The sequence below is a fragment of the Lutzomyia longipalpis genome, chromosome 1 (assembly GCF_024334085.1).
Source record: "Lutzomyia longipalpis isolate SR_M1_2022 chromosome 1, ASM2433408v1".
Classification (NCBI taxonomy): Eukaryota; Metazoa; Arthropoda; class Insecta; order Diptera; family Psychodidae; genus Lutzomyia; species Lutzomyia longipalpis.
In genome coordinates this window covers 34,496,177-34,523,586 of record NC_074707.1, presented here as the reverse complement: position 1 = coordinate 34,523,586, position 27,410 = coordinate 34,496,177, and the positions used below count along the sequence as shown (strand labels likewise).

At 36.4% G+C, this 27,410-nt stretch overlaps 5 protein-coding genes across 11 annotated transcripts; 2 read left to right on the top strand and 3 right to left on the bottom strand.

The window, feature by feature from the left end:
• Positions 1–827: 827 nt before the first annotated feature.
• LOC129786238 (uncharacterized) lies at positions 828–3,728 on the bottom strand. Of its 2 annotated transcripts, none has more exons than XM_055821116.1 (3): positions 3,592–3,728; positions 2,734–2,886; positions 828–2,049 (listed from the first exon to the last, which is right to left on the bottom strand). In XM_055821116.1, exons 1-3 carry the CDS (start codon positions 3,671–3,673, stop codon positions 1,925–1,927), a joined length of 360 nt encoding a protein of 119 aa, XP_055677091.1. In that variant the 5' UTR covers positions 3,674–3,728; the 3' UTR covers positions 828–1,924. The 2 variants fall into 2 exon arrangements, with proteins under 2 accessions (XP_055677091.1, XP_055677092.1); XM_055821117.1 differs by having other exon boundaries at positions 1,883–2,049; positions 2,734–2,835.
• On the top strand, positions 1,452–1,912 carry LOC129786239 (uncharacterized). The gene has a single exon (XM_055821118.1). It carries the CDS (start codon positions 1,452–1,454, stop codon positions 1,773–1,775), a length of 324 nt encoding a protein of 107 aa, XP_055677093.1. The 3' UTR covers positions 1,776–1,912.
• A 1,094-nt stretch (positions 3,729–4,822) lies between the features above and the next one.
• Positions 4,823–6,468, bottom strand: LOC129786234 (sterol carrier protein 2-like). 2 transcript variants are annotated; one of them, XM_055821100.1, is made up of 3 exons: positions 5,829–6,468; positions 5,610–5,750; positions 4,823–5,093 (listed from the first exon to the last, which is right to left on the bottom strand). In XM_055821100.1, the coding sequence occupies exons 2-3, from the start codon at positions 5,740–5,742 to the stop codon at positions 4,894–4,896; spliced, it is 333 nt and encodes a 110-aa protein (XP_055677075.1). In that variant the 5' UTR covers positions 5,743–5,750; positions 5,829–6,468; the 3' UTR covers positions 4,823–4,893. The 2 variants fall into 2 exon arrangements, with proteins under 2 accessions (XP_055677075.1, XP_055677076.1); XM_055821101.1 differs by lacking the exon at positions 5,829–6,468 and having other exon boundaries at positions 5,610–5,806.
• Positions 6,469–10,588: 4,120 nt separating this feature from the next.
• On the bottom strand, positions 10,589–27,396 carry LOC129786232 (uncharacterized). Of its 5 annotated transcripts, XM_055821096.1 has the most exons (6): positions 24,601–24,909; positions 21,173–21,340; positions 14,400–15,043; positions 13,336–13,443; positions 10,890–11,015; positions 10,589–10,806 (listed from the first exon to the last, which is right to left on the bottom strand). In XM_055821096.1, exons 3-6 carry the CDS (start codon positions 14,653–14,655, stop codon positions 10,712–10,714), a joined length of 585 nt encoding a protein of 194 aa, XP_055677071.1. In that variant the 5' UTR covers positions 14,656–15,043; positions 21,173–21,340; positions 24,601–24,909; the 3' UTR covers positions 10,589–10,711. The 5 variants fall into 5 exon arrangements, with proteins under 5 accessions (XP_055677071.1, XP_055677073.1, XP_055677070.1 ...); XM_055821098.1 differs by lacking the exons at positions 21,173–21,340; positions 24,601–24,909 and adding an exon at positions 26,998–27,396; XM_055821095.1 differs by lacking the exon at positions 21,173–21,340 and having other exon boundaries at positions 24,601–24,976.
• LOC129786231 (glutathione S-transferase 1-like) lies at positions 25,992–26,961 on the top strand. Its single transcript, XM_055821094.1, has 3 exons — positions 25,992–26,430; positions 26,506–26,670; positions 26,738–26,961. Exons 1-3 carry the CDS (start codon positions 26,089–26,091, stop codon positions 26,894–26,896), a joined length of 666 nt encoding a protein of 221 aa, XP_055677069.1. The 5' UTR covers positions 25,992–26,088; the 3' UTR covers positions 26,897–26,961.
• Positions 27,397–27,410: the final 14 nt, after the last annotated feature.

Sequence of the window (27,410 nt, the reverse complement as noted above, 5' to 3'; positions counted from 1 at the left end):
TTTCAAAATTACGTAAAAGCTGCAAAATCTGAATTTTTTTTACTACATACAATAGTATACACGTCAATAGACGTGTATAAAAATCATTTTTTATACGCGACATGTAACAAATAATTCAGTGTGTTTGAAAAATATTTACCCGGCTGAACAACGAATTAATTCCTGAATCTTTTAAAGCTTTATCAAAAGTTCCGTGCAAAATAATAACTCTGAAATAGAACCTACAGATAACGAGTAACCTGGAAAAATTTTCTAATCATATAAAAATAAATGAGAATTTACAAAACAAAATAAACCAGAAATAATTTTAAAAATAAATCATCGGAACTTGAAATGTCTAAATTAAGTCAACTTTAAAATTTTTCAGTAATGTTATGGTCCTTGAAAAGTTCCCTTGTGATTTTTTACAGAGCATGAGGCGTCCCATGGTTCGAAACGTATTAAAAAATATAGCCAAAACTTTGAGTAGGTAATTGAAATTATTTAACACCAATTCACTTTAAAAGATTCTATGATTATTTGTTCAATAGTTTTCAATTTATTTTTTAATAATTCATAGTATTTTATTATCAAAAATTGTTTTTTATTCTTTTTTTAAATCCTTTTTAAATAATATTTATTTTTCTTGCTAATAAATGCTTTCTAAACCTTAAGAAAATTATTCATTCACCCTCGAAATTCAATCCAGAATGCAATAAAGACCTTCACAATATATAGGTCAAACCTTGTCTTCAAACCAAAAATTGCATATTTTAATGTTTAAAAATATTTTGAAATTTGTTTATCATCGTTGTCTGGACGCTTAAATAAATAAATAAATAAATATATTTTCTCATTTTGAAAGTTCATTTATTGTAGATAAGATGCAGTGATTAGTCAAGAAAACATATTTACCAAAAGTTTCCCTTATCACTCTTCACATGATCTCTAATCTTAAACATAATTAAATAATTTAGCTGAAGGGCAAAAATCAATTCAATTTTCTTTGATAAAAAAAGACTCATTGAAGAATAATTTTAGAGGAAAATTGAAATTTTAAGTTCTTTGAAATAAATAGCTCTTGAAAGCTCTGAGATAATTATTTTTTAAGTATTTTACTTGGCAGCATGGGGAGAAAGTCCACATCTTGCACTTCCACAGCTGGTTGACCATCAGACACGGGATCACACGATTGAGATTTGACGCACACTACACACCACCCGCCTTAATCTAAAAGGCCGGATAAGATGCTCCCGTTGGTCCCATGTCGACGAGATTAGCCCAGCCAAAGACAAACTAAAGCTGGCTGGATTAGCACATGGATCGGCAACACTTGCGGCCTCTTATCGCCAACCTGATAGGCTGTGCTGTGGGCAAGTATTTAAGGGCCACCCTGGAGTGCTCATGAGTTCAGACGCTTGAGGGATTTTGTGCAGAGAAGTGTTGATTGTTCAGTGAAGTGAGAAGCAAAGATGAAATCCGATCCCGTCATTGAGAGGATTAAGACCCGTGTGGCTGGTGTTGATCCCAATGGACCCAGGAAAGTTCTCGGTATCTTCCAGCTCAACATTAAAGCCGCTGATGGTGTGCACAACTACATTGTCGATCTGAAGGGCCTCAAAGTCAGCGATGGTGTCGTGGACAATCCCGATGTGACTCTCAACGTTGAAGATGAGGAATTCTTCCTCATCGGCACCAAGCAGATCGCCATCCCAGAAGCCGTGTCTCAGGGCAAAATTGAAATCATCGGCGACAAGACACTCGCTAATGCTCTCATTGAGAAACTCACCGAGTAAACAGGATCATCTCCGCACTGAGATCACCCTCACAACCCCGAGGAATGCAACTCACTGAATGATGAAGATTTCTTTGGAAAATAATGAAGAAGAATGATTCAATAAAATATCTCTAAGTGTTCATTTTAATGCACTAATACGAAGTTTTATTATTGGTTGCAACAGCAATTCGTTATGAGGTCATGCTCATAGCACGAATTTGCGTACAAGAACGAACAATCTGCGTAATAGCATGAGGCACCATAAATTCCTGATCCTCCTCCTCCACCAAGACCTGTAGAAAAACGAAAGAAAATTTTTAAAAAAATCCATTATTTGAAAAGCCTTGAAAAATCTTTAAAATGCCGCAGAATTTTATAAGAAATCTTTTTAAAGTTTTAATTGTGATTTTTTTTCCTAAGGACCCTAGAACTCTTCTTTAGAACAGTCTGAGCTAAAAGTTTTGTATGGACGAAGTGAACCTAGTCCTAACTCTTAGACCAGAAAGAATTTTTCCAAGATTTATTGCTTCAGAAATATTTTTTTGTTTCGCAAAAAAATGCAAAATTTGACTCATTTTTTAGTGTTAAATGGACTTTCCGTCCTGATCCATTCCTCGGACAATTTTGGTGTCTTCGGACGAGGTATTGTGCATAAAATTACCTTTCCAACAACCTTAAGTTCATCAAAATAAATTCTCTAGAACCGGAGAAATCCACCCTCTTCTAGTGAAGAACAAAATATTTCAAAAAATTGCTGAGGGTCATCGGACATTTTTGAAAACTCAAAATTTGATATCGTTAGACTTGATCGCAAAAAGTTCTAGAGATTACCTTTAGAACTCTTCACTCATATTCTTATTCTTTATAACATTTCCAAGCCCATTCATTTGTCTCTCTCCCCGTAATAAATTCTTCTTTGACGAATCTCACAGCACTGACCTACTTCTTTGTAAGTAAGTAGAAGAAATGTTACTCACCAAGCCCTCCTGTGAATGTAGGTCGGTCACAGCAGCAGGCATCGTGGAAGAGCCGGTCTGAGCAGTACCCATAGACGGAGGAATCACAGAGTGGGCATTTTCCTTCAAAAGCAGCATCAATTAGTCTGTTGGCCAATCTTGCACGCGCCCTCGCTGCCCCCCGCGAAATTTTGCATTTGGGGATTACCGTGATCAGGGAAGATGCGAATTATACAAAAAGGCAACAGGTGAGGTTCTCTGCACGTCACAAGTCATCATCATTAATCCGTCATGCCGCGAATTCGCGCACAACATGAAAGTGATTCTTCGATATGTTGTTTTTAACCGTTACAAATCCCAACATTGAGTCAAGATCGCGCTCTCTCAGTGTCTTTGTCAAAAGTAAATAACCCACGGGCAAGAATTTAACACCGAGTGGTTCATTGAACCGCCCCAGCAATTGCACGCGAGACACAAAGAGTCGCAGTGAAGGTGGTTCTTGTGGTTTGATTTTTGCTAAAGAATTTAATCGTTAGTGGCGGTTAATTTTGCCCCATCTTGACCTTTTTGTCTTAAAAAAAAAAGACAAAAATAAAAATTTAACTAAAGATGGAAAGACTTAGCGCAATTGTCTGCAAGATCATCAAAATTAACACATTTTTAGATGATGCCTTGTCCATTGGTGCGACAAACATTCGATATTTTGCAAAAATGGGATCAGTCCATAAATGCCAAAGGAGGGCACCCGTGGGACGGTCGTAAAGGAAATTTACTTTATACCATAAAATTTACATAATTTTCACACACAAATACCGCCAATTGTTTAAAGACACAATTTCTTTGCAAAATTCTCCAAGATTCCTTCTTAGAATAACTCACCTCGTCGATTGAAAAGTCGTCCAGAGGCAGTTGAAGCTAAAATACTCACACAAATTGCCAAAATAATCCACTTTCTGCACATTTTTTGTGTCTACTTTAAATTTTTTGCAAAATCTAATTTAATATGCAAAGACGTCAGGTGCTAAAATGATCCAACTGTGCACAAAGATTGGGCTGAGACTTCTTGTGCCAATGAAAGGCAAACACAGACTGATTTGCGATCTTCAAGAGGTCTTCCGACGCCGCTCAGCTGTAGCTCTTGTGCTGGAGAGACCAAGAAAGGAAATTGTGATCTCATTTTGCTTGCAAATTTTGCAAAAAAAAGTTAAGAAATTATTTTGAATGATTTTCTTTTGGTGATTTTACCTTTCCTTTTAGATGAATATTTTATGTTATTTGGAATTTTTTTTTATGGGTGAACTCATTTATTTGGAAATTAGACCTTTTGTGGGCTTTGAGAGCTTTTAAGTTTCTGAATCTGAATTATATAATTTTTATTTAAATAAAAAAAAAACATTTTTATTGTAAGATAAATCGGATGAATAATTGACCGTTAATTGGAGAAATAGGGACTAATGGAAATCAACTAATAATCCCAGAAAATTAGGAATAAGAGCCAAGAACTAGAACATTATATGTAATGATATTAGAATAAGAAGAAAGAGCTTTCAAACAAGAGTTAAAATTGTTCTTCAAATTCACCCAACTGCTGTTATAAAGGAGCTTTTACAGGATGCTAGAAAGAAAATTCTTTGTTCTGATTAATTCTTAGATATCCTGTATAAAAATACTTATGTTAACAGAACTTTCCTATATATTTTTTTTCTCTGTATTTTTCATTCAAGAAGCTCAAAATATACTTTATTAATCGTTTTTTTTTTGCAGTGTAGAAAATATAAAATAGCTTAAAATGCATACAACTAGGCGAAAAAAGTAATCAACCGCATTCAAAAGCTCCAGACAATAAAACGGTGGCCTTATCAAAAGTTTCCTTGAAGATTTTGATAAAAATAGCCAAGAAAATTGATCTTTGTTGCATAACCCGTCCACACAAAAATATGATTGTTTTGTAAGATTATATACCGTGAAAGGCAATGGACTTTTCGCTCCTAATACCTGCGCTGCTCAGGCGATACTTTCGCTGATAAGATTAAGGTGATTCGCTCTTTCACGGTGACCTTCTATGTGGCACAGAAAACCCCCTCGGCGAGAAAAAAAAAAGACGTGGACGTTTTTTTTATCGTATTACTTTATTGTGGCGAATGGAGCATAAAATTGTGGGGTGTGGAATTATGTTGCTTTTTAGAGGGATGACACGAATGGCTGGAGCTTGAGGGCGAGTTCAATGTTCCCATCAACATCGAGCCTATCCTGTGCGAGGGCATCTTTGGCGGTGAGACCTCCAGTTCCAAGGGCATACATGTCATCATCCGACACTGTGATGGTGCACTCCACATCCGGAGAGTCTCCAACAAAGAGCTTCACGTTCTTCAGATCAAGAACTATTACAAAAAAAAATATTTAAAAAAATCATTATTAAAAGAATGTCTTTTGAGAACTTTAATTCATTTTCAAAGCATAATTTTTCTATTATTAAAATTTTTTTCTTTTATGTGTCTATTTTAAGACATGGAAGGTTGTCTAGAGATGATGATAAGTCATTGTACTTTAGTTTTTTCTATTTTCTTTCATTTTGCGATAAGAAATGAGAGCCGGTGGTCATTTCTTGGAGATTTTTTTTCCTTTCTTTGCAATCTTTAAACCATTGAACATTTATTTTAAATTAATTAATTAAATTATTATTTTAATACAAACATTGTATAAGATGTAGAACTGAAATCTTCTTAATAATTTTATTAATTTATTGTAACAATATATTAACAAAAATCGATCTTGATCGATCAAGAAAATAAATTATAAATCAGTAAAACCAAAAAACTTTTTTTTTATTTTTAAAAAGGCCAAATTATTGAATTGCAACAAATAATATAGGTAACAAAAAAAAATAATAAACTCACCCCATGTCTTGGCAACTTTTCCATCAACAGTAATGTTCCATTTGTAGATATTCTCAACCTGACGATTGGCGGGATCGATCTTCGTGAGGCGAAGCTTAATTTTGTCAAAGACAGCGTCGGATTTGAAGGACATCTTGGAGTCTGCAACAAGGAAATTTACAACACCGAAAAATAATGAGAAACTTTTTTTGCCAAATCACTCTCTTTTGCCACACAAACCTCTTGGATGAATGCCGGGAAAAAATTCTCAACCAAATAGCAATTTCAGTTGAAGTGGTGCCCCTTAAATACACCTCAAGAGCCTTATCGTGCTCCCAATGGGTTCATTAATCACTTTTCACAGCCCTTATCTCGGTATTATTTGATAGATCATGCCAAAAAAGTGCATTTGTGTTTGTGAATTGAATTTATAAACCTCACACCTGATACGTGTCCAAAGGGTGCATTTGGGAGCTTCTTTCACCATGTTCCGCCCACAGCTCAGTTTTTGCACACTTTTTTGGAACGTTTTGCTCTTAAATCGGCATAAATCTACCTGTGAGGGAAATCTTATCGAAAGGGGGGTGATAATCGGCTTTTGGTTGTTGTCAAGAAATGACGGTGGCCACATAATAAAAAATCACTCGAAAGTGTGATTATAGAACTTTTCCTTTCACGAATGATTTTATCATTTCACCTTTGTCCCTTCCACATCGTCATTTAGCTCTTACGTGTTCTAATTAGCTTTCTTATAAGGGGAGATAAAAAGCATAAAATGGCCTAAGATCTCTCTTAAAATGTGTGATTGTCTTTTATTTTAGAAGTATTAAATTACAATTTTTTTATTTACAATTAGAGCATATTTAGAAGAATATTTTAAAGAGTTAAACAAGAATATTCTAAACCAGAAGAATCTGTAAACTTTCCAGTCTACTGAAAGCTCATTATTTTATATTATGTAATTTTTCCATCTCTTGTAACTCAATTCAATTCAATTCAATTTATTGCTCATTCCGCATTTTACAATTTGGAAGATTTAGGGCCTAACCTAGTTGTTAGCTGCTCGGCGCCCTCTCACAAAAAATACATTCATTACAAACACAAAGAAAGATACACTAAGACTTCGGCACATTTACGAGTACATAGACCGCAGCAACTCCGCGACCATATCCACACTGGCCTCACACAGCCACCTCCCCACGCGACCAGGAGCCAACGACGACAGACGGCGGGAAAGATTGTTTAGTATGATTGGGGCAGAATAATTGAAAGAGCGTTTGAACTGCTCCGTCCGGGGTCTCGGCACATTAAAGGGCTCCCGACCGCCAGCAGCAGCCCCCAGCGCGAGACATCGCCCATTTCCATCGCCGCCCGCTAACCTCGCAACTCTCTCCACGTAAAGGTGCCGCAGCGGGAGGAGCCGCCACCCAGCGAACAGTGGAGCAGATGCATCAGTTCTTCGCGCAAAAGACATGACTCTCACGGCACCCTTCTGAGCCACCAAGAGGCCATGCATATGTGTGGCAGCAGCGTTTCCCCATAGAGCAATTCCGTAGCGCAATTTGGACTCCACAAGCGCACAATAGACGGCCCTCATCAGTCCTCCCGAGCAGCTGCGCCGCAAGGCATACAGTTGCCTAGTAACCTGCCTGACGGAGGTTCTAACAGCATCCATGTGCGCATGCCAAGTGAGTCCAGCATCGACGATGAGTCCCAGGTATTTGAATTGCTGCACTCTCTCTATCCTGACGCAGCGCTCCGAACACCCGCCAACGAGCCTCCCGCAGGTCGCCGAGTGACTCACCAGATCATTGTGCTGATTGGTATCCCGCCCGAAATCCATCAGGACGGTTTTGGTACTCAGCACCATCCCATGAGCATCCAGCCATCTCCTAATATATGCGAGATCGCGCTGCATGGCCACATTGACCTCATCGCGCGTTCCGCCGCTGTAGAGGAGCGCCATGTCATCAGCATAGGCCGTGATAGATCCCAGTAAGTCGGAACACAGTAGATCATCGAGGTAAATGACAAACAGCAGCGGACCCAGCACAGATCCCTGCGGTACACCATATTCGCACACCTCAGGCGCACTCAGGCAGTCACCTCCAATTCGGACACACTGCACTCGCCCTCTCAAGTACGATTCCAGCCAGCCAGCCGCCACACCCCGGATGCCAACATTCTCCAGTTTCGCCATAAGAACATCTTGCCTGACCAGGTCAAATGCTTTGGTCAGGTCCAGAAATAGCACGGAGGCGCACGCACCCTTGGGGCGATTGAGAGTCTCGCTTAGCTCACCAAAGAGCCTTAACATTGCGTCCTCACATCCACAGCCCTTCCGAAATCCAAACTGCAAGGGAGACAGCAGCCTCATATCACTGAGGAATCCGTAAATTCTCTTGTGCATAATTTTCTCCATCACTTTTGAGATTGATGAGACCAATGTAATTGGTCTGTAATTGTTTAGCAACCGCGTGTCACCCTTCTTGAACACAGGAACCACCAGCACCCGCTTGAGTGCCTCGGGAAACTTTCCAGTCACAAACGAGAGGTTTATGAGACTCGTCAATATGTCGACTATACTCAGGGAAATCCTTTTGAGAAGGTCACTGGTGATTCCATCCATCCCTGCCGCGCTCTTGCTTCTGAGGCCGCGTATTGCATCCATAACGTCCTGCGTTGTGACAGGCGCAAGAAAGAAGGTGCGACCCGCCGGCTCCCGCACGTGAGTCAGCTCAGACGACACATCAGAGGACAGATCCCTTACAGCAGTGACGAAAAAATTATTCATCTCATTGCAAATCTCAGTTCGTTCCGTGAGCATCTCGCCGTCCATAGATCTCACGCTCTGGATCACTGATCTTTTTTTCATCCGGCCTGTGATCTCATTCACCACCTCCCAGCATCGGCCGTAGTCATTGCCTGCCCTCTCCAATTCCGCCGCATAGTAAGACTCCTTGGCGCTCTTGACATCAGCACAAACCCTTTTAGAGTAGTTCTTACTGTACACAGCGAGGCGCTCATTTGATGGATGCCTGCGAGCTAGCTTTTTCAGTTTGTACTTCTTCTGGATCCTTGCGCACAAGTCACCAGTCATCCATGGCTTAATCGGACGTCGCCTTCTGCTGCGCCCCGGCCGACTTCCACTACTGGAACATTTATTTATATTGTCAGTCACACGACTAATGAACACCCTAAATGCTGTGTCTACATCTGTTGAGGCAGCAACATCCGTCCACGCCTCGCGCCTGAGGCATGCATTCAGTTTTCCGTAGTCAGTCCTGATTTTAGGCGGTCTCGAGGCATTTGCCTCTCGAGATATACCAGCAGCGCTCAAGGCTCCCCCCACGTTGAGCACAACGGTGGAGTGATCAGTGATCCCAAAATGCAATACTCTCGCGTCGCCACCATCCCCCCATCTGGGAGAGCAACGACAGTAAACATGATCCAGGCAAGTTGATGCCGCTCCGAAGATTCTCGTGGGCTCATTCACAAGCGACCGTAGTCCGTGTTCCGCCAACAGACTCTCATATTCACTTGAAGATGATGGGCTAATTGTATTGATGTTTATGTCTCCCATGAGATATAAATTAGTCGCTTGCAGCAAATCGAGAGCAGAGCCCAGCTCTCGAAGGAAAAGTTGTACCGAATATCGGTGAAGTCTGTAGATGCATAGAAAGACGAAGCGAGTCTCTCCAATTGTCACACCCACGCATACAACATCAGCAGTTGTAAAAGTCAACATAATCTGGTCGGTGATCAGATTGTCTCTCACATAAAGCATCACACCTCCAGCCCGGCGATCGTTATTCAAGCGGTGGTAAAGATTGTAGTGCTCCAGCTGATACAACTGCAAGCTGTCGTCCTTGATCCATACCTCTGTGAGACAGATAATATGTGGTGAGAATCCATTTGCATGTATCGTGACTAGAAACTCACGATGAAATTAATTTTCTAGATTTTTTTTATTTTTGAAAGAAAATGTTCAAAAAATGCTTGTCCCGGAAAACAACTTTGACTAAACTTGATTATCAAGCTTCAGATACTCATCAAGAAATCAATATGGAGACGCCTGGTAATATCCAACGTCTTGATTTAGCATAAATGCTGTTTTTTCTTTCCTTTTTCTGACTGCGTACACCGATTGAAAAAATTCAACAAATTACAACAGTCGTGAAATATTCTACGTCTTGATTTAGTATTGAAATATAATTTAGAACAACATGGAGGCGCCTGGTAATCGAATAATTCAGTATAAAAACACTGTAAGGACAATGGAGACACCAGGTTATTTAAAACCTTCATAATTAATAAGTATTACTGGTTAATAAGGAATGATTTGATAAAATATATCAGAACCATCAGAACAAAACAGTAGAAATTATGCAAAAATCGCTCAAAAAATCCTCGAATTTCCTCCTTTGAACTTTAGTTCAAAATTAGACAATAAGTATATAGTGGAAACGCCTGGTGGTTCCCTAGAACTTCTCTATTTAGATCAAAAGTCGAATTTACATATAAAAATTTCAATGGAGGCGCCAGGTAAATAGAATATGCTCTTCATTTGCATTATTTGCCAATAGAAAATTATTCTTTTTTGTTATAAAATTAAAAATATTTCTAAATATTTAGTATTGAACCGTACGAGATAATTGGAAGCTGAAATTAATTTCCTGCAATCAAGAAATCAAATTCCCTAAATTTTGACTCGAGAATTAGGACAATTATTCGATTAATTAGGCGCCTCTTGATTTACTTTTTCTCCCCATAAACTTTTGGTTTATTTTCTGTTGGCAAATTGGTAAAATTACATCGATTGCAATTCGCCCCAGAATATTTTGCAGTCTATTTTCGTGGAAAAATAAACGAATTCAAACTTCGCCACAACCAATCAATGTGAAATGCTTCTGCAACTCCAAGAGTAAATAATTCGGTATACACTGCGAAAAGTAAACAAGAGTCGTGATCATCAATTGAGGAGAATGAAAATTTCGTGGTTTATATTTCTAAAAATGTCTTTAATATTATTTTGTATTCTGACTCAATTTGATTTTTTTGGTGCTTCACACAATATTACAATTTATGCTCACAGTAAAATGGTAACAAGACACTTTTTTTATTTACAGTAAATATCTAAAAACTAGGTAAAGAGGTAAAATCACAATAATATTTTGCGTTGGATGCACTCTCAGTGCATGGGAGAAGATTGACTTCCCTGCAATGAATGATAAATTCGAAGGAAAGAGTTTGCATTAGAATTGGGAATGAGTGGAAAGTTTTCATTTAAAATGCACTTACATTGCTCAATCAAAAGTTGATCACAGCAGCAGATTTTGTGTTCTGCATACATTAGGCACGATCCGAGTGATGATTTGCATTCATTCTGACCAATATAGCACGAATGTGGAATCCAGGGGAGTTCTTCTGCGGAGACAAACATGTAAATAAATAAAGAGTGAAGACTTGAATCAATAAATTGGCATCATTGATCATTGGAGTGACATTAAATTGCGAAATGATGCATTTTAGTAATAATAAACTGAAAAATTGTCTTGTAAATCGAATCAAATTCCGCCTTTATAAGTTTTCTTCAATTGAGAGGAGGTATTAAATCGATAGAAAAATTTGAATACAATACAAGTTAGTGCAATTTTCACCATAGATCACCGAATGGTGCGCATTGAAGGAATTAGTCGCGTGTGACCGAATAAAACCACAAACCCGGTGTGGATCAATTTCATAACGTCCGACCATGAAGGGCAATATCAGTTTTCTTTATAACATTTACTGCCAGTCAAACAACATTATGGATCAACTTTATAAAAATCACTGCAAAAGATAATTGGCGGTGTGAACTCTTGCGAAAAAAATAACAATAAATGGAAAAAGCTTAGCCTGGTGTTGTAAGTTCAATGTTAATTGGCCGCAGGGTATGAAGAAAAACCCCCAGAAACTACTCCAAAATGTCCGAAAAAATCTAAAGAAAATTCCCACAATAAAAATTCTCTAGATAAATAAATAAATCCCGAAAGGAACTATTAAAAAAAAACACTCCCAAAATTTAAATTAAGTCTTCTTCAATTAAAAACCATTGAGAAAGAAATCTTCTAATTAATTGTTTGTTTTCATTTTAATGAAAAGAAAATAATAATAAAGAAAAATAATCATTCATACAACCTCATGCGTATAATTCCAATAGAAATAGAAACTTCCCTGGAATATGTGAATTTTTATTACTTCTGGGATTTTTTCTCTCTTTCCATTGGCTTCAATTAAAGTGGTAAAGTTTGATATGAATTTACCGATTAAATGTTTTCAATTGAAATATTTGCTTAGCGGAATTAAACTTCCCAATTGAATGAAAATTCTGACTTATATATTGAATGATTCGCAATTTAATTAAAATTCATGAAAAACGGTACAATCTTATACTAGAGGGTTTGTCATTTCTGGCATAAAAGTCATTTTGTTTTAAATTCAAGGGAAATTTTCATTTTAAAAAGGATTTTTTTATTCCAAAGAATAACTTAAAATGTCTTTCTTTATCTCTCTGTTTTTATAATTTTATCTTAGACATTTTAGAACTAATTTACTTGCAATGAACAACCCGTTACCATATAATTTTTTGGCGGGAATTGCAAGCGTAACGTGACCATCGCGTGCAACATCTTTCTTCTGAGTTATTCATCAAGCATTTTGTTCTCATGTAATGCTGCATTAAACTTGACTATGTTGCCAGAAAGAGGAGGAAAAAACGCTACTCACATTAGATAATTGCAGACAAAATGTCGCTGAAGTAATACGTCAAAATAATCACGATATTCATGCTAACAATAAAAATGCAAAAATATCATGGACTTCAAAATGAAAAAAAAGTACACACAGCATCATAAAATCATTAAGAATGTATTACGAATTTAATGCTTGTGGGTTGAGAAGAATAATTTGGAAGAGGTTCATTGTATTAATGTCATATTTTCTTTATATTTCTGTATTTATTTATCTAAGTTGAAACGGATGGAAGCAAATCTTTTTGTGGTAAAAATTATTCAAATGATAATAAACAAACCTGCAATTTCTTTTGTATGAATTTATATTGCTGCAAAGTCGCTTTAAAATCTTTAATGCGGGATTTCTTTTAACAGAAATTTTAATTTGCTTTAGTTCTTTCGACGTCCTGCTCCTCAAAAAATTGTCAACCAGTAATTAATCAGTCTACGTTCGTTAATTAAATGACTTCCTTATTTTATTTTTACATATTATCTAACAAAATATTAAACTCATTAAAATTTTAAAGACTTTTCTTGGTGAAACGAATAAAAATTATTTCTTAGCTTGAAAATAATCTCCAAGGTAATCTTTCATCGATTTTTGCGCGTATACTTTCTCGCAAATTGAGAACTGTGTGAAGTAGAGGGTGCATTGCATGGTCATCAAATAGTCCCCGCAACACTTCATGAGTCATTCTTCTAACTCTTTTTCTTTTCATCGATCACCAACTTCTTGGTGGAGACGTTTACTCTACCCATACACTTGAGAATAAATTTAACCCACATTAAAGTAAAAAGGGTGTGTTTCGCAAAGAAGAATTTGCATAAGAATGCAATTGGGGTCTTCTATTGGGCTTCTTTGCCACCGGAACTAATTGTTGGGAGTCACCGGAAGTGCTTCATGTTTGTCAAACGAAGAGAAATTTCACTTGAGGGATTGCCTCTCGTGTGTATCTGCGGAATATTTAGCTCACCTTTGCCATGTCGCAGATCACAGCAACAATGATCATGCAGAAGATGAGGACTCAGACAGTATTTCTGAATACTGCTTGTACATTCACCACAATAAGCTGGTCTTTGGTCTAGAGAAAAAAAAGAGACGATTTAAAGGTAAAGAAATGTTCTATTTACACAACTGAATAATCATTTTGCATATTTTACGAAATATAGAGGATATATACTGATAAGATAAACTTTATGATTGCTTCGTATTGTAATATTCAATTGAGAAAGTCAAACGAAGCAAACTATATTAAAGTCAAGTCCTTAACCGATTTTTTCGTTTATTTGATTAATAATTTTTTTTTTCAATTTAGCCTCACAGCACGTAAAGTTTAATTTAGAGCACCATTTTGTAGAAAAATTAAATTGAAAAATAAATTAACAAAAAGAAAAATAGGATAGGTACTAAAAAAATATTTAAAAACATTTAAAGACTGATAAAGTACTGACCTGACCAATATTGAAAATTAAAGCTCAGATATTTACCTGGCGCCTCCACTGTATTCCGTAATGTATTTTTTTTTCAATTTATGAGCAAAATAACATAATGTTTCACTTTATTAAGTTTCTGTACTTAAAAAATCCTAAAAACACGTTCTGTACCATAAAAAAGAATATTTAGTGAAGATTTAAAGCCAATCCAACACACAATGTTAATTCTTATGAGGCTTATGAGACAATAACTTTAATATTTTATGGACTTTTTCATTATACATCCTTTCTCAGTATTATATTTGGGAAACTTTCCTCGTTTTCTTAGAGAAATGCGTGATTTTTTCCATCTTCTCTGCTCCTAATAATGCCATAAAATTTACTATGTTTCATTATGCTGTGAAGATCGTAAATATCATTCCAATTATATAGTCCACTTGACGCACTTGACAATGAACGATTTTCACAATATAATGATGAAAATTGGAGCACTATATATGCTTTTTCTGGACTAGATCAAATAGTTTTATCTCTTGAATAAAATTTTAAATTAATTCCTAAAACCAATGTGAATTAAAACAATAATTTGACGAAAAAAACTTACAATTTTTGCTCTTTTCGATGATTTCCTTAAGGCTCTTTTTGGCATCCTTCTGACTCACACTGTGCTCCAGGTAGTACTCCTCATACCCTTCACGGCAGTCCGTCAATTGCCCCGGGGGACAGTCTGTGATTTTATGGGGCATTTGGACAGAGGGTGCCCTTGCTGTCGTCACCTCAGCTTCAGCCTCCATCACAAAGTATCCCCAAATGGTTGTTACAAATTGTGCAATCACTAAAAATTTCCACAGCATTTCCATCGTGGCGCAAATTCACTTCTATATGGCACACACACCGCACTTTATTTCCTCCACTTAAACTCTTCTTCTCTTCGCATCTTATTGTGGATTTCTTCCATGAATATAAAAACACTGAACAACACCCAATTTTCACGATTTTCACTCGATTTGTTCATACAATATTCGTGGGTGCGCTGAATCAGACGTTGGAATGCCACACTCTGGGGTGAATTCAAACCATATTCCCCGCGTGATTTTCGTAGAATTCAAAAAATACAAATTAAACTCCAACTACGTGAAAATTTATCGCATAGTTTATTTGTAAAGATCACAGTGCGATCTCTGTGTTGCTTCGGAGGATGATCTGTTTAGGGCAATTTGCACTCTGGCTGGTGGTCTGCTGCGTTGTCTGAAAAATACACAAGAAGAGAAGAAAGATGAATCGATTAGGTAAAAAGGCAATAAAAACACAATTGATGCCACAAGACTTTTTTTTTATATCGCGGGATGAGCGACAGAAGCCCCATACCGTGAAATCCGCAATCTCTCCTCACCCACTCTCACACGGATCACTCTTCTGGCCCATTTCAGCCCATTCAATATATATGAATCTGTGGTTTCCAACAAAACATTCTGGCCTAGATCACCAGCTCTTGTTTACTCGATAAAAGTCAAACGCAAATGACTCTGGTACTTGTTAAATATCCCCCCATCTGCGTTGGTTTCAAGAACGCGATCTTCTCATTTTCATCTTAATTTTTTTTCTTCTTGCCTCCTTTCCCCACATAGGCCTCACATATAAACCCATTGAAAAACCACAGAGAATCAAACGCGGGACTCTCGGAGAAGAAATTGTGTGGTTTTGAATGGAGAAGAGAGGCCAAAATACATAAATTACGACTATTTAATGATTGTTAAACTATAAATATTTTAATTAGTGAGACAAGAGAGAAAAAACGACACACCGAGGAACTCTTTCGCCAAACTTTTTTTTTATTACTTTCTCTACTGGCCCAAAACTCCGTGTCACCTCCTTCCTCTTATTAAACAGCCCATGTCTAAAGCGACCTACAGTAATTAATTTTATATAGAGAATTGAAGTGAAGTGGTAGGGAATGAATAATGTCTTTTTTTTATTAAGTTGTGTCGTAAGGACAATATTCTAATTTATCCACAATTTTGTGGCATTGAAAAATTAATTCAGACTTTTTATGCTTAACCAAATGATTTTCCAACATAATTTTCCAAAAAAGCAAAAATAGTTTTGGATGATTTTTAAGTGAGTTTTTTCATTATATTGACTGTTGTGGGGTAAATTAAAGGGCCAGCCATGCGTGAAATTAATCAAAATCGAACATGAATTTTACATGAATTCGCTTTACAATTTTCGAGGAAAATTATGAATATGGTCCAATTTTCGTCTCAATTTTCTTTCAACATTTTAGCAAAAAGTGTACGAAAAACTTTCCAAAATTATTATACATACAATCATGTTAGGACTGTTTCTGAGTAAAAGGACACGAAATGATATTAAAAACTCAATGTAAGAAAATATTATTTTAATTTTCTTGGAGAATTCCTCATCCATCTCAAATATTGAATTTCATAAAAAGACATAAAAGCAAAGCAATATAATTTTGTCAAAGAATCCATGCATTTTGGTCGCATATTTATACAGATAAGTACGAAAAATAATAACGCTCTGGGAGAATTTGATTGCATTTTATTAATTTAATGATTTCTGATTTCATTTAATTACAGAGTATTTTTCTCTAAAAAAAACTATTAAAGAAAAAGTAGGAGAGACAACTACAAAAGTGCTTACAAAAAATTTTAATTAGATTTTAACGATTTTAATATCTGATTTTACTCAATTATTTTTAATCAAAATCGGACAATTAAAAGTTTTATAAAGACAAAATATAGAGAAGATTTGTTATGTCAAAAATGTCATGAAATATTTTTATTATTTAATGAGGTTTTATTCTATCCGATTTTGATAAATTCTTCTCCAAGTTACTTTAATTCTTTCCTATGTATTTCAAAAAAAAAACCCTGAAGAATAACAGAAACGGACTGATCAATTTTAATAGTTTGGTTATTATTCTGGATTTTATGTTAGAACTTTTTCCAGTATTTAATAAATTTTCTTTTGAAATAAACCATGTCAGATTTTTTTTCTAATTTATATACAGACGTTTGATCGATTTTGATAATTTTAATAATCCAAACATTACTGAAAAATAAAATAAAAATTAAATAAATGAACTATTTAAAAAAAATTAGTTTAAATCAGTGTGGAACAGAGAATTTATCAAAAACGCTATCCTTATAAAATTAAATTAAATTCATCATCTTAATTTTTTTCACCTTAAAAATCAAATATGTACCAATAATAAAATTATTTCCGACATGAATCTGTGATTGTATTTTAAACTAATTCCGGGTTATGCGAGCGATGCTGTTTGCAGCATAATCCGCTAAATATCACGTCCCCCATTTAATCCGTGTCTCTAATGTAATTTTATGCTCGTCTTAAATAATCTTTCCAAATCACGAAGATGACATATGCCCACTAATTAATTAGCGGGAGTGCAACAAAGTGAGAAAATAGATGAGTTTGTCTAAAAATACAGTGGGAGCAAGTGGCCACAGCAATTTGCCTCCCATCGCTCTGAGGATCCCTATCCCCACACACACAACATTTTAATGCTTTTGGCTTTGAGCAAAAATTTAATTTTCGTGAGAGGAGATTTTCTTCGTGGAGGGAAATAGTTTACGACCCTTTTTTTAAATTATCCATTAAATAATTTTATTCAACGCCAAAACGCACAATGCGCGCAAAGGCCGAAAGAATAAAAATTGTAACCACAATAGAGGTATGAGAGGAAAAAACGAGACCCACCGCTTAAACCTCGTGAAATGGTGTTTTTGCCAAAGAGTCTTTTTAGCCATGTTTCGGATGAAATCCGCTCAGGTGAGGCTAATAAAATTGATTTTCAGGTGATTTTGCAATTCACCCTCGAACGATAGAACAATTTGTGACACATTTAGGCACTACGAGAGGAAGTTAATTGCGAAGAGTTTCATTGGATGAATTTTTGGTGAGTTTTATATTATGTTTTGGGAGCTCTTAAAGAGTCTCTGGGCGCTTCTATTGCTCAACACACGAATGTTTTCCTTATTTTCAGTAGAGCACAACATAAATTGATTTCACAATGGAAGCAAAATACGAGCTAATCGTTGAAATTCTCATCATGCAGAAGGTCGTATGTGTGCAAAGTTTACAATTAACAAATTCGATTGATCGTTTAATTGCACTTTTCTGCATTATTGCTCGGTGCAATTAGTAATTATGTGTGAAAAGACAGAGCGAGAGTTCTTCTCGCGCACAAGATTATCGTGATTGATTTCCTTTTTGTTGATTGATCATTGCGAGGAGCTTTGGCAGATGATCTCCTTGGTGGATCAATGAATAAATTGATTATAGTGCTCAAATGATTACGGGTCATGTGCTGATTTTCCGCTAAATCTAACATGTTACTGCAAATGCGTCGATTTGTGATCAAAATGTGTTTATTTTGTGCCATCATAAAATATTCTCTTCATGGTGTTAATTGATCTTTTGGCGGAAAAATTGTTTTCTTTGTTAAGTAAAGAGAGTTTCAGCTCTTTTTTTTTGCCTCAAAGCTATTCATTTATTTTTCAATACACAAGAAAACAATTCAATTCCTCTCTCACAGTTAAAAAAAAACTCAAAATTCCCTCCATGTCGTCAAAATGAAATAAATAAGTTAATTGCGAGTGTGATCACTTTGCTACTGTTGTGCTCGCGGTCTATACAAAAAAAAAGAACCATTCCGACAGAGGAAAATCGCCTCGGGTCATCTCTCAGAGCAACGTTAATGTACGTTCATAAGAAATTGTTTCAGAGGAAATAAATGTTAAAATTTTCCTCAAAGATTTGGAGGCAAAATATGCAATAAATGTCTGGCATCGATGATTAGCACCCACTTGCAATATTGGTGGAAAATTATCACGTTTTTCTTCACACATAATTTACCAAACCAAATTGCCACTTGAACTACTTTTCATCTCTTTTCGTCCCCGGAGACGTGAAGCACAACACCTGAGAATTTTTTTCATCATCACCGTTTTTTTTTTTTTTTTTTTTTTTTTCTTCATTACCTTTGAGCAGTACTGTGCTGACTCTCAAGCTATACAGACGTGCGAGATTACACAGAGCGATTTTTTTTTTCAAGTGACTCTTTTGATCACATTTTTTTTTCTTTATTAAAAGTTCAAATTAAATTCATTTCATTAGATAAGTTAACTCTTTAGTGGTAGTTCATTTGATAGTGAGAAGATGAGTGAAACATCGGGGGGCCCCGGCCCTCCACCAGACTTTAATATCTACAACGTGCTACATCGTGGCGAAATGCCGACTCTCCAAGAATCGCAGAAAAAGGGATATAAAGCTCTAAAACATTCATTTTTCACCCATCCGTCTGATACGGAGAAATATTTCGTCCTTGGCGGGGACACGATCAGGGAATTGGACGTCTTCGACATCCAAAATGAGCTCGAAAAGATCTCTAAAAATGATTTCAAGGTCTCTATAAGGCTCTCAAGCGGAGATGTTCTCTTGCAAACTCGTGACGCACAACAATTGAATGCTCTCAAAAATTTGTCTACAATCGGGCCTGATAATAAACCAGTCAGTGTTTCCGAGAATGGGGTTCTAAACCAATCCCATGCAATAATACGATGCAAAGAAATAATGAAACTCGAGATAAAGAGAATAATTGAGGGATTATCAGCACAAAAGGTTGTGAATGTTCAAAGGTTGAAGAGAAAAGTTGGCAATTCCTGGGTGGACACGGCTACGCACGTGCTCACTTTTGACTCTCCCACAATTCCCGCCGAAATGAAAGTAGGATTTCTCACAGTGAAAACAGAAATTTATATTCCATCTCCCTTCCGCTGTGCAGTGTGTCAGAAGCTTGGTCACACTAAAAAGCGCTGCAATTCGAAACAAAACAAACCTACTTGCGGCTTTTGTGCCGAAGAATACCACATGTACGGCCCTTGTCTTCCTCCGAAATGTGTGAACTGCCGCGGTGAACACCCAAGTTCCTACAAATTGTGCCCCAAATTCATTGAAGAAAGGGAGATAAATGCAATCAGGGTGACGATGAGAATCCCGTATAATCTCGCCAGAGAAGAACTACAGAGGAGGAAAGGAACTTTTCCTTCTTCTTCCCCAATCAATGCTCCTAAGCCAACCCATAATTCCCTTTCTTCGGGGAGATCTGCCGAAAAATCTACCTTTTCCCAAATAGTCATCCGTTCACAGCAACCATCAACTTCATCAAGCAATACCCTGACAAGTACAAACCCAAACTCCAAAATGATCTCTAAATCTAAGGAGAAGTTAAATGTTAATTCGGTATCGAAGCCTCAACGTCAAAAGAAAATCACACCCAAAGCTTTCAAGAAAATCATGGCAGAAGAACTTTCAAGTTCACAAATCAGCTCATACTCACAATCTCCTTCTCAAAACTCAAACAATCAAAACTCCCTTTCAAACGCCAACATTACACCATCTACTGAACCAAACCACCATCAAATTAGCCAAAACTACAATTCATTCAAGAATGACAACAACTCACACAACCCACAAGATCAAGCCACTGGCTTTACCGGCTTTGCCGAAACAGAACTTAATCTCACTCCCCCCTCCCAAATCACTTTTCCCCTTTCCCATCCCTCCCCCATTCCTTCCTCTTCCCTTTCCCTTCCCCACACCTCAGACCCCCCTGACCCCCAATACTGTCCCTCCCCACCGGACTCCGAACTCGACGACGACATGGACTATTCATCCCCCTCACCTGAAAATAAATCTCCTGGCGACGATTCACCGTCTCACAGTGATTCGTCTATGTAAAACACTTTATGGCCAATAATTCAAGAAATATTGCACACAATTCTCAATCGAATTCCGTCTCAAATAGTCAACATCCTACTCCAGTCCCGATCTGCTCTTTTTTGCAATGGAACTGTCGAGGTTTTTGGCCTCGGAAATCAGAACTCGATTTAATTTCAAAATCAAAATCCCCGACTGCAATTGCTCTTCAAGAAACACATTTAAAAATTAACCCGAAAGATCCTCATTATCCACATTTAAATGGTTACACAGCCTATCATTCTAACACCTCCAGTAATCCTAAGATGAGTGGAGGAGTTTCTATATTCATACAAAATGGTTGGAATTCTCACAGGATCCCCCTTAAAACCAAAATTGAAGCTATCGCTGTTCGTATATCATGGCATATCCCAATTTCATTAGTTTCAATTTACATTAGCCCAAGTACTTTTATTCCTAAAGAAAAACTTTTACACCTATTTAACCAAATTCCTCCCCCCTACTTGATCATGGGGGACTTTAACGCTAGCCACTCTCTTTGGGGCAGTAATAAAGTTGACTACCGTGGACATATGTTAGAAGACATAATAACTAGTAACAATTTGGTCTTACTTAATGACGGATCGGCTACAAACTTATCAGTTGCTCACGGAACATTTAATGCTGTCGATGTAACCCTATGCGATCCTTCCTTGGCCTCCAGGCTTATTTGGGAAGTATCTCAGGAACTACATGCTAGTGACCATTTCCCGATATTTATAACAGATATAGACTCTCCTCCTAATAAAATAACAAAAAATCAAAAATGGGTTGAAAGTTCTGCAGATTGGGACAAATTCCAAACAATTCTTCAAACCAATGATCTCTGTGAAACCAATTCAGTCTTAAGTGATTATAACTCGTTTATTCAAAACGTTAATGATGCGGCAAATGAGTCGATTCCTAAAACAAATCCTAACTCCATCAAAAAATCTGTCCCCTGGTGGAATGCAGAAATAAAAAACCTAAGAAAAAGCAGAATAAAGGCCCTGAGATGCTTCCGTAGGCATCCTTCTACTGAAAATAAAAATAATTACTTCTCTCAAGTAGAACTGTTAAAAAATAAAATCCAGGAAGCTAAAACTGAGTCTTGGCGATCTTATGTTTCTACTATTAGTATACACACTACCTCCAAAGAAATGTGGAACAAAATTAGAGCGATGCGAGGATCTCATAGTCCTCCAATCCGCCAAGTAGATTGCAGTTTCGGAAAATCATCGGATCCAGAGGTTATACCTAACTTGCTTTGTAAGAAATTTTCCAGCGTTTCATCTAATGAGTCTCTCAGTGATAAAGAGCTAGCCCAAAAAACAAAAATAATAAATTCAATAGAGGAAATTGTACCTTTATATCCACCATGTCTTGAACTCAATTTAGACTATTCACTTGATGAGCTGAAACGCGCAATAAACCATAGCAAAGGAAAGTCTTGTGGTCCAAACCAGGTCACTTACGGAATGCTAAAAAACATCCCAGATCGTAAATTAAGCTTTCTATTAAACCTATTTAATCGTATGTGGAAAGAAGGATGCTACCCACTGGAATGGCATTCTGCTTTCGTTATTCCTATTCCAAAACAAAGTAGTAAAGGAACCATTGACTATCGCCCAATTGCTTTAAGTGACTGCGATATGAAAGTTTTTGAGCGCATGCTCAACTTTCGCCTCATTTGGTATTTAGAACAACATAATCTATTAAACAAAAATCAATTGGGTTTCCGGCAAAACCGATCTACAAGTAACTCTATTGCTAAGTTAACAGGAGATATTTTTGAATCAATTGATAAACGTTCACATGTCACTGCAGTATTTTTCGATCTTGAGAAAGCGTATGATCGCGTATGGGATGGAGTTATCATCCGACAGCTCATCAAGTGGGGAATTCAGGGGCATCTCCTTGAATTTATTAAATTCTATCTTCAAGCTAGAAAAATAAAAGTTAGAGCAAATGGTATAACATCAAATGAATTTGAGGTATCCAACGGCGTTCCCCAAGGAGGAGTGCTATCGGTCACACTCTTTTTAGTTGCCATAAACAGCGTATTCGAACTATTTCCACAAGATGATCCTACTAAAATTCTGGTCTACGCAGACGATATAGTCATTTACAATTCCACATTAGACAATTTTACACGCCTCATTGAAATTCAAAAATGTCTTTACAAAATGAGTACTTGGGCCAACGAAAACGGTTTTAAATTTTCCACCAGCAAAACCATGACGATGCATTTCTGCAAGAAACATAAATGTCCTCAGCTAACTCTTACCCTAAATGGAGATGTTCTTAAATCAACTGACAAATACAAGTTCCTAGGAATTACTCTTGATAAAAAATTATCGTTCAAAGATTATATTCAGGAATTGAAAACAAATTGTTCTAAAAGACTAAATGTCCTTAAATGTCTTTCTGGAGTCACATGGGGCTCTCAAAGAGATGCCTTATTAACAGTCCATGAAGCCACGGTTCTTTCAAAGATGTTCTATGGATGTGAAATTTATTCATCGGCTGCTGCTAAAACATACCTCAACTCACTCAACAGTGTCTACAATGCAGGGTATAGGCTCAGCATAGGAGCGTTTGTAACATCACCTACAAATAGCATCTTATGTGAAGCTGGAGTTCCCCCTTTAAGACAACGTTTTGAGTTTATCTGCACAAAAAATGCAATAAGAACTTTGTGTTCTCCTGAAATCCCAGGTCATAATGATCTGATCAATTTCGATGAAAAAAATAGCAATAGAAGCTTTTTCGCAGTAGGAGGTAATCTTTGCAAGCGGGTCTTTGAGGATTTCAACACCTTTGAACATAATTTTATAGAAAGCAATCCACCATGGCTATTGGATAATAAATCCATTAATCTCTCTTTCGTTTCAACCCCATACAAGGACATGGTTCCTGATGAAATTAACACATATTTTGATAGAATCTGTAAGGACATTTCTCATGACCCTATCGTTTTGTACAGCGATGGATCAGCATCTGGTCCAAATAGAGGTTTTGCAGTCACTACCTCTGATGATCTAGTTCTTAGTTCCAAATGTCACAGTAAAACCTCAGTCTATCTATTGGAAGCCAAAGCTATACTTGCAGCACTCTCAATAATTAAAGAAACCTTTCATTCATCTATAAATATTTTTCCTCATCATATAATCGCCTCAGATTCCTTGAGCGTGATTTTGGCAGTCCAAAATATAGGAAACAGGTCAACTACAGTAAGGAAAATTAGAAATCTTCTAATAGAACTCAATGGCTATGTTACTCTCCTGTGGGTACCTGGTCATAAGGGCGTCTTAGGGAATGAAAGAGCAGACTTGGAATCCAAGGCCGCTTCACTCCTCCCCTCAATTACTGACAACATTATCTCAAAAGAAACTGCATTGTCAATCTGTAAAGAGTTTTACTATGATGTAAAACTGAAGTGGTTCAAGTATGAGGTAGTAGGATTCATCAAGAAAACAATATCTCACCCAATTCGCCCAAAACTCCCTAATACTCTCACTAGAAAAGAAGGTTCTATTATTGCTCGTCTAAGAATTGGCCACTCCCGTTTTACTCAATCTTATAAACTAACCAGAACACCTCAACCTCTATGCCCATCATGTAAAAAAATATTATCCATTGAGCACATCCTTACGGATTGTCATAAATTAGACAAAGTTCGTAAACAAATTTTTGGATCAAAAAATACCACAAAAAATATTATTAAAGCACTGAATTACTCAAATGTGGAATCTATGAAAATTATAAAATTCTTGGAATCTCTTAACTAATTGATGAAATCTAATTTTTTTTATATATATTTTCATTTTTCTATGTATATAACTCTCTCTGTTAAAAAACTCAACCAGTGAACTGACCAAGAATTATACGGTGTGAAATGAAAAAAAGCACCTAATGAAATAAAATTAAATAAATAAAATTAAATAAATAAATACCTTTGAGCACCCAAATACGCTTAATTTTAATAATAATAATTCCACTCACACGCGTATACACATTACCTTTTCAACATCAGGGCGCAGATTTCCTTGCAGAACGCATTCGGATGATTCATAACATTTTATTTATATGTTTCTTTTTTTTTTGCTTTATGGAAGAAATCAATAATAGAGTCGCCGAGAAAGCAATGAAAGTTGAGATACACGAAAGGAGAGATTCCCCTTTGCCTGACCAAATGGCACTAAACCGTAAACTTTGCCAAGCGCACTCGGAGACTCCCTCCTAAACACTGTGCTATAGCACGCGGGAAGCGGCAACTAATGAATGAAGTTCTATATGGACAAGCAATACGTAGCTGGGATTGCCTTCACCACTATGCGTTGCTTTATCAACTGACTCGCGGTGCTGCTAAACTTGAGAATCGCATGAGACTTTACAGAGTTGGCGCGGCTCGTGAGTACAGAGAGGGGGGCATATCATTCGCTAAAGTTTTGTACTCATTTTATTTTCAAGGATTTGGCTAGGAAGAAAAAACAACAGAGAAAATATAGAATGAGAAGAATAGAAGAAATGAATAAAGAAAGTTAATTATTCTTGGATGATTACCTACTGTTATAAAATTTCCTAAAGATCTAGAACCTGAAGAAGGGCGTAAACAGTTACCGAAACGTAAAAAAACACTGAAGAAATTAATTTTGGTTCTCTTTTTTGAATTTTTCTTTAAATTAAATTCTAAAGAAATTTGAATAAAAAACAAAAATTAAATTATTCTTTTTTATTAAAATATGAATTAAATTTGTTTTAATCTGATTAAGGGAATAAAAGTCGCCAAAACGTAAAAAATCTTAAAAGAAATTTATTCTTCATAAAATTTCTTTTAGATGATTTTATTTAAATTGAATTCTAACTAAAAAAATTATTTCTAAATTTTATTCAAATGAATTAAACTAATTTTAACCTGATGATGAAGGAAATAAACAGTTACAGTAATGTAAAAACGCATAAAAATGAATTCTCGATCTCTCTTTTAAAAGACTAAAAATAAAATTATTTTTTTTAAATCAAAAAAAATTTTAAAAAAATTAATCAAATCCATTTTGAAGGTCTTTAGTTCTTTAGAAAAATTAAATATTTTCCTAAATTTCAATCAAATATGTATTAAAAGAACTTTATTAATTTCCTACGAGAAGAATTTCAAAGATTAAAAAAAAAACTATTTCAAAGTAAATTAAATAAAACAAGATTTTTATTACTTTAGTGCCTTTTAGGGCACAGGTGCAGTAAAATAATACCTCGAAGAATTATTGTGCAGAAGTTTGCATAACTTTAATTTTTAAGAGTCATTCACACTGATAAATTGTATATGATTTGTTTATGCTCAGCACACAAAAACTTTTTGGCAGCTCTGTGATATCTTTGATAAGAATTCCTTCCATGAATTAAAATCAAAATTAGTCTCTTGGGAAACTCGGTGGAAGTTGGTTGGTTTGAGAAGTTAAAGAATATTCTTTGAAAAAAGTTAAAGAATTGATTTTAAGAAGTTATAAAGAATGGCCCCATTGAAGTTGTACTACTACCCTCCTTGCCCACCTTACAGGGCAGTTCAATTTGCCATTGAATACCTCAAAATAGACGTGGAAAAGATCATTGTGGATCTATCCAAGGAAGAACAACTGAAGCCTGAATTTCTCAAGATTAATCCTCAGCACTGCTTGCCCACAATTGACGACGATGGATACATTATGTGGGAATCTCGAGCAATTCTCGCATATCTTGTCAATTTTCGCGCCCCTGGAAGTTCCCTCTATCCACTGGATCCAAAAAAGAGGGGCCTCATTGACTCCCGCTTAAGCCTAGACTCGAGCATAATGCATGCTCTTGGAAATGTTATCGTAAGACTTTATAAAACAATCAGGAAATCTTCCTCTAAAATTAATGTTAAATAACTTTTAAATTTTTTCCCCAAGGGCCTGATCTATTCCGGCGAGACAACAATCCCACAAGAGAAGAAAGACAAGGTCTACACCCTTCTGGGGCACCTCAACAACTTCATAGAGGGCAAAAACTACATTGCCGGTGATGAACTAACAATTGCTGACTTTTCATTTCTTTCCACATTTGCCACACTGAAGGTGAGCTTCTTATCGCCCCTTATCGGGTTTGGCTTGTTAACGAACTATTTTATTTTTCTGGGCGTAGGTTGTGGGCGCCAATGTTGCCAAGTTCCCAAACCTGATGGATTGGTACAAACGTTGTGAATCAGTGCCGGGATTTCAAGTCAACGAGGACGGAGCTAAAGCCCTAATTGACTACATTGCATCACGAACTTTATTCAAAGGGGAATCGTGGGATGAATAAAGTTTAACCAATTTGTTTTAAATTAAATTAAAATTAATTAAAATCAAAATAAATTAAAATAAAATAATTTTAATTAAGATTAATTTGTTAAGAGAACTCACCTCTTCCGGCAAATTTTTAGATCTCCATAAATTAAGCAAATTACTTTTCAATGAATCGCCTCTCACAGAATGTTGTTTATCCAGAAGTTCTTATTCAGGAGGGTCTTTAAGAAAACCATAGCAACGATGTCTAGCGTTCCTTCCCCTTTCAGCACAACCACTCTCGTCGTTTGCGTAATGCGCAATTCCATGCACTTACCCCTCGTGAACTTGGGAACAGCACCACATACGCTGGTGTGCGTGAATGCGCGCAACAAAAGACTTTGTGAGACTTGATTGAATTTGAATGGAAATTCAACATCTCGTAGAACTTCATCAATGGTACGCTGAGAGAGGAGCCAGAGAGGGATGGAAAAAAGGTCACGAAGCAACTTCCCAAAAACTCCCAAATCGCGCGCGGGGTTATCTTGAGG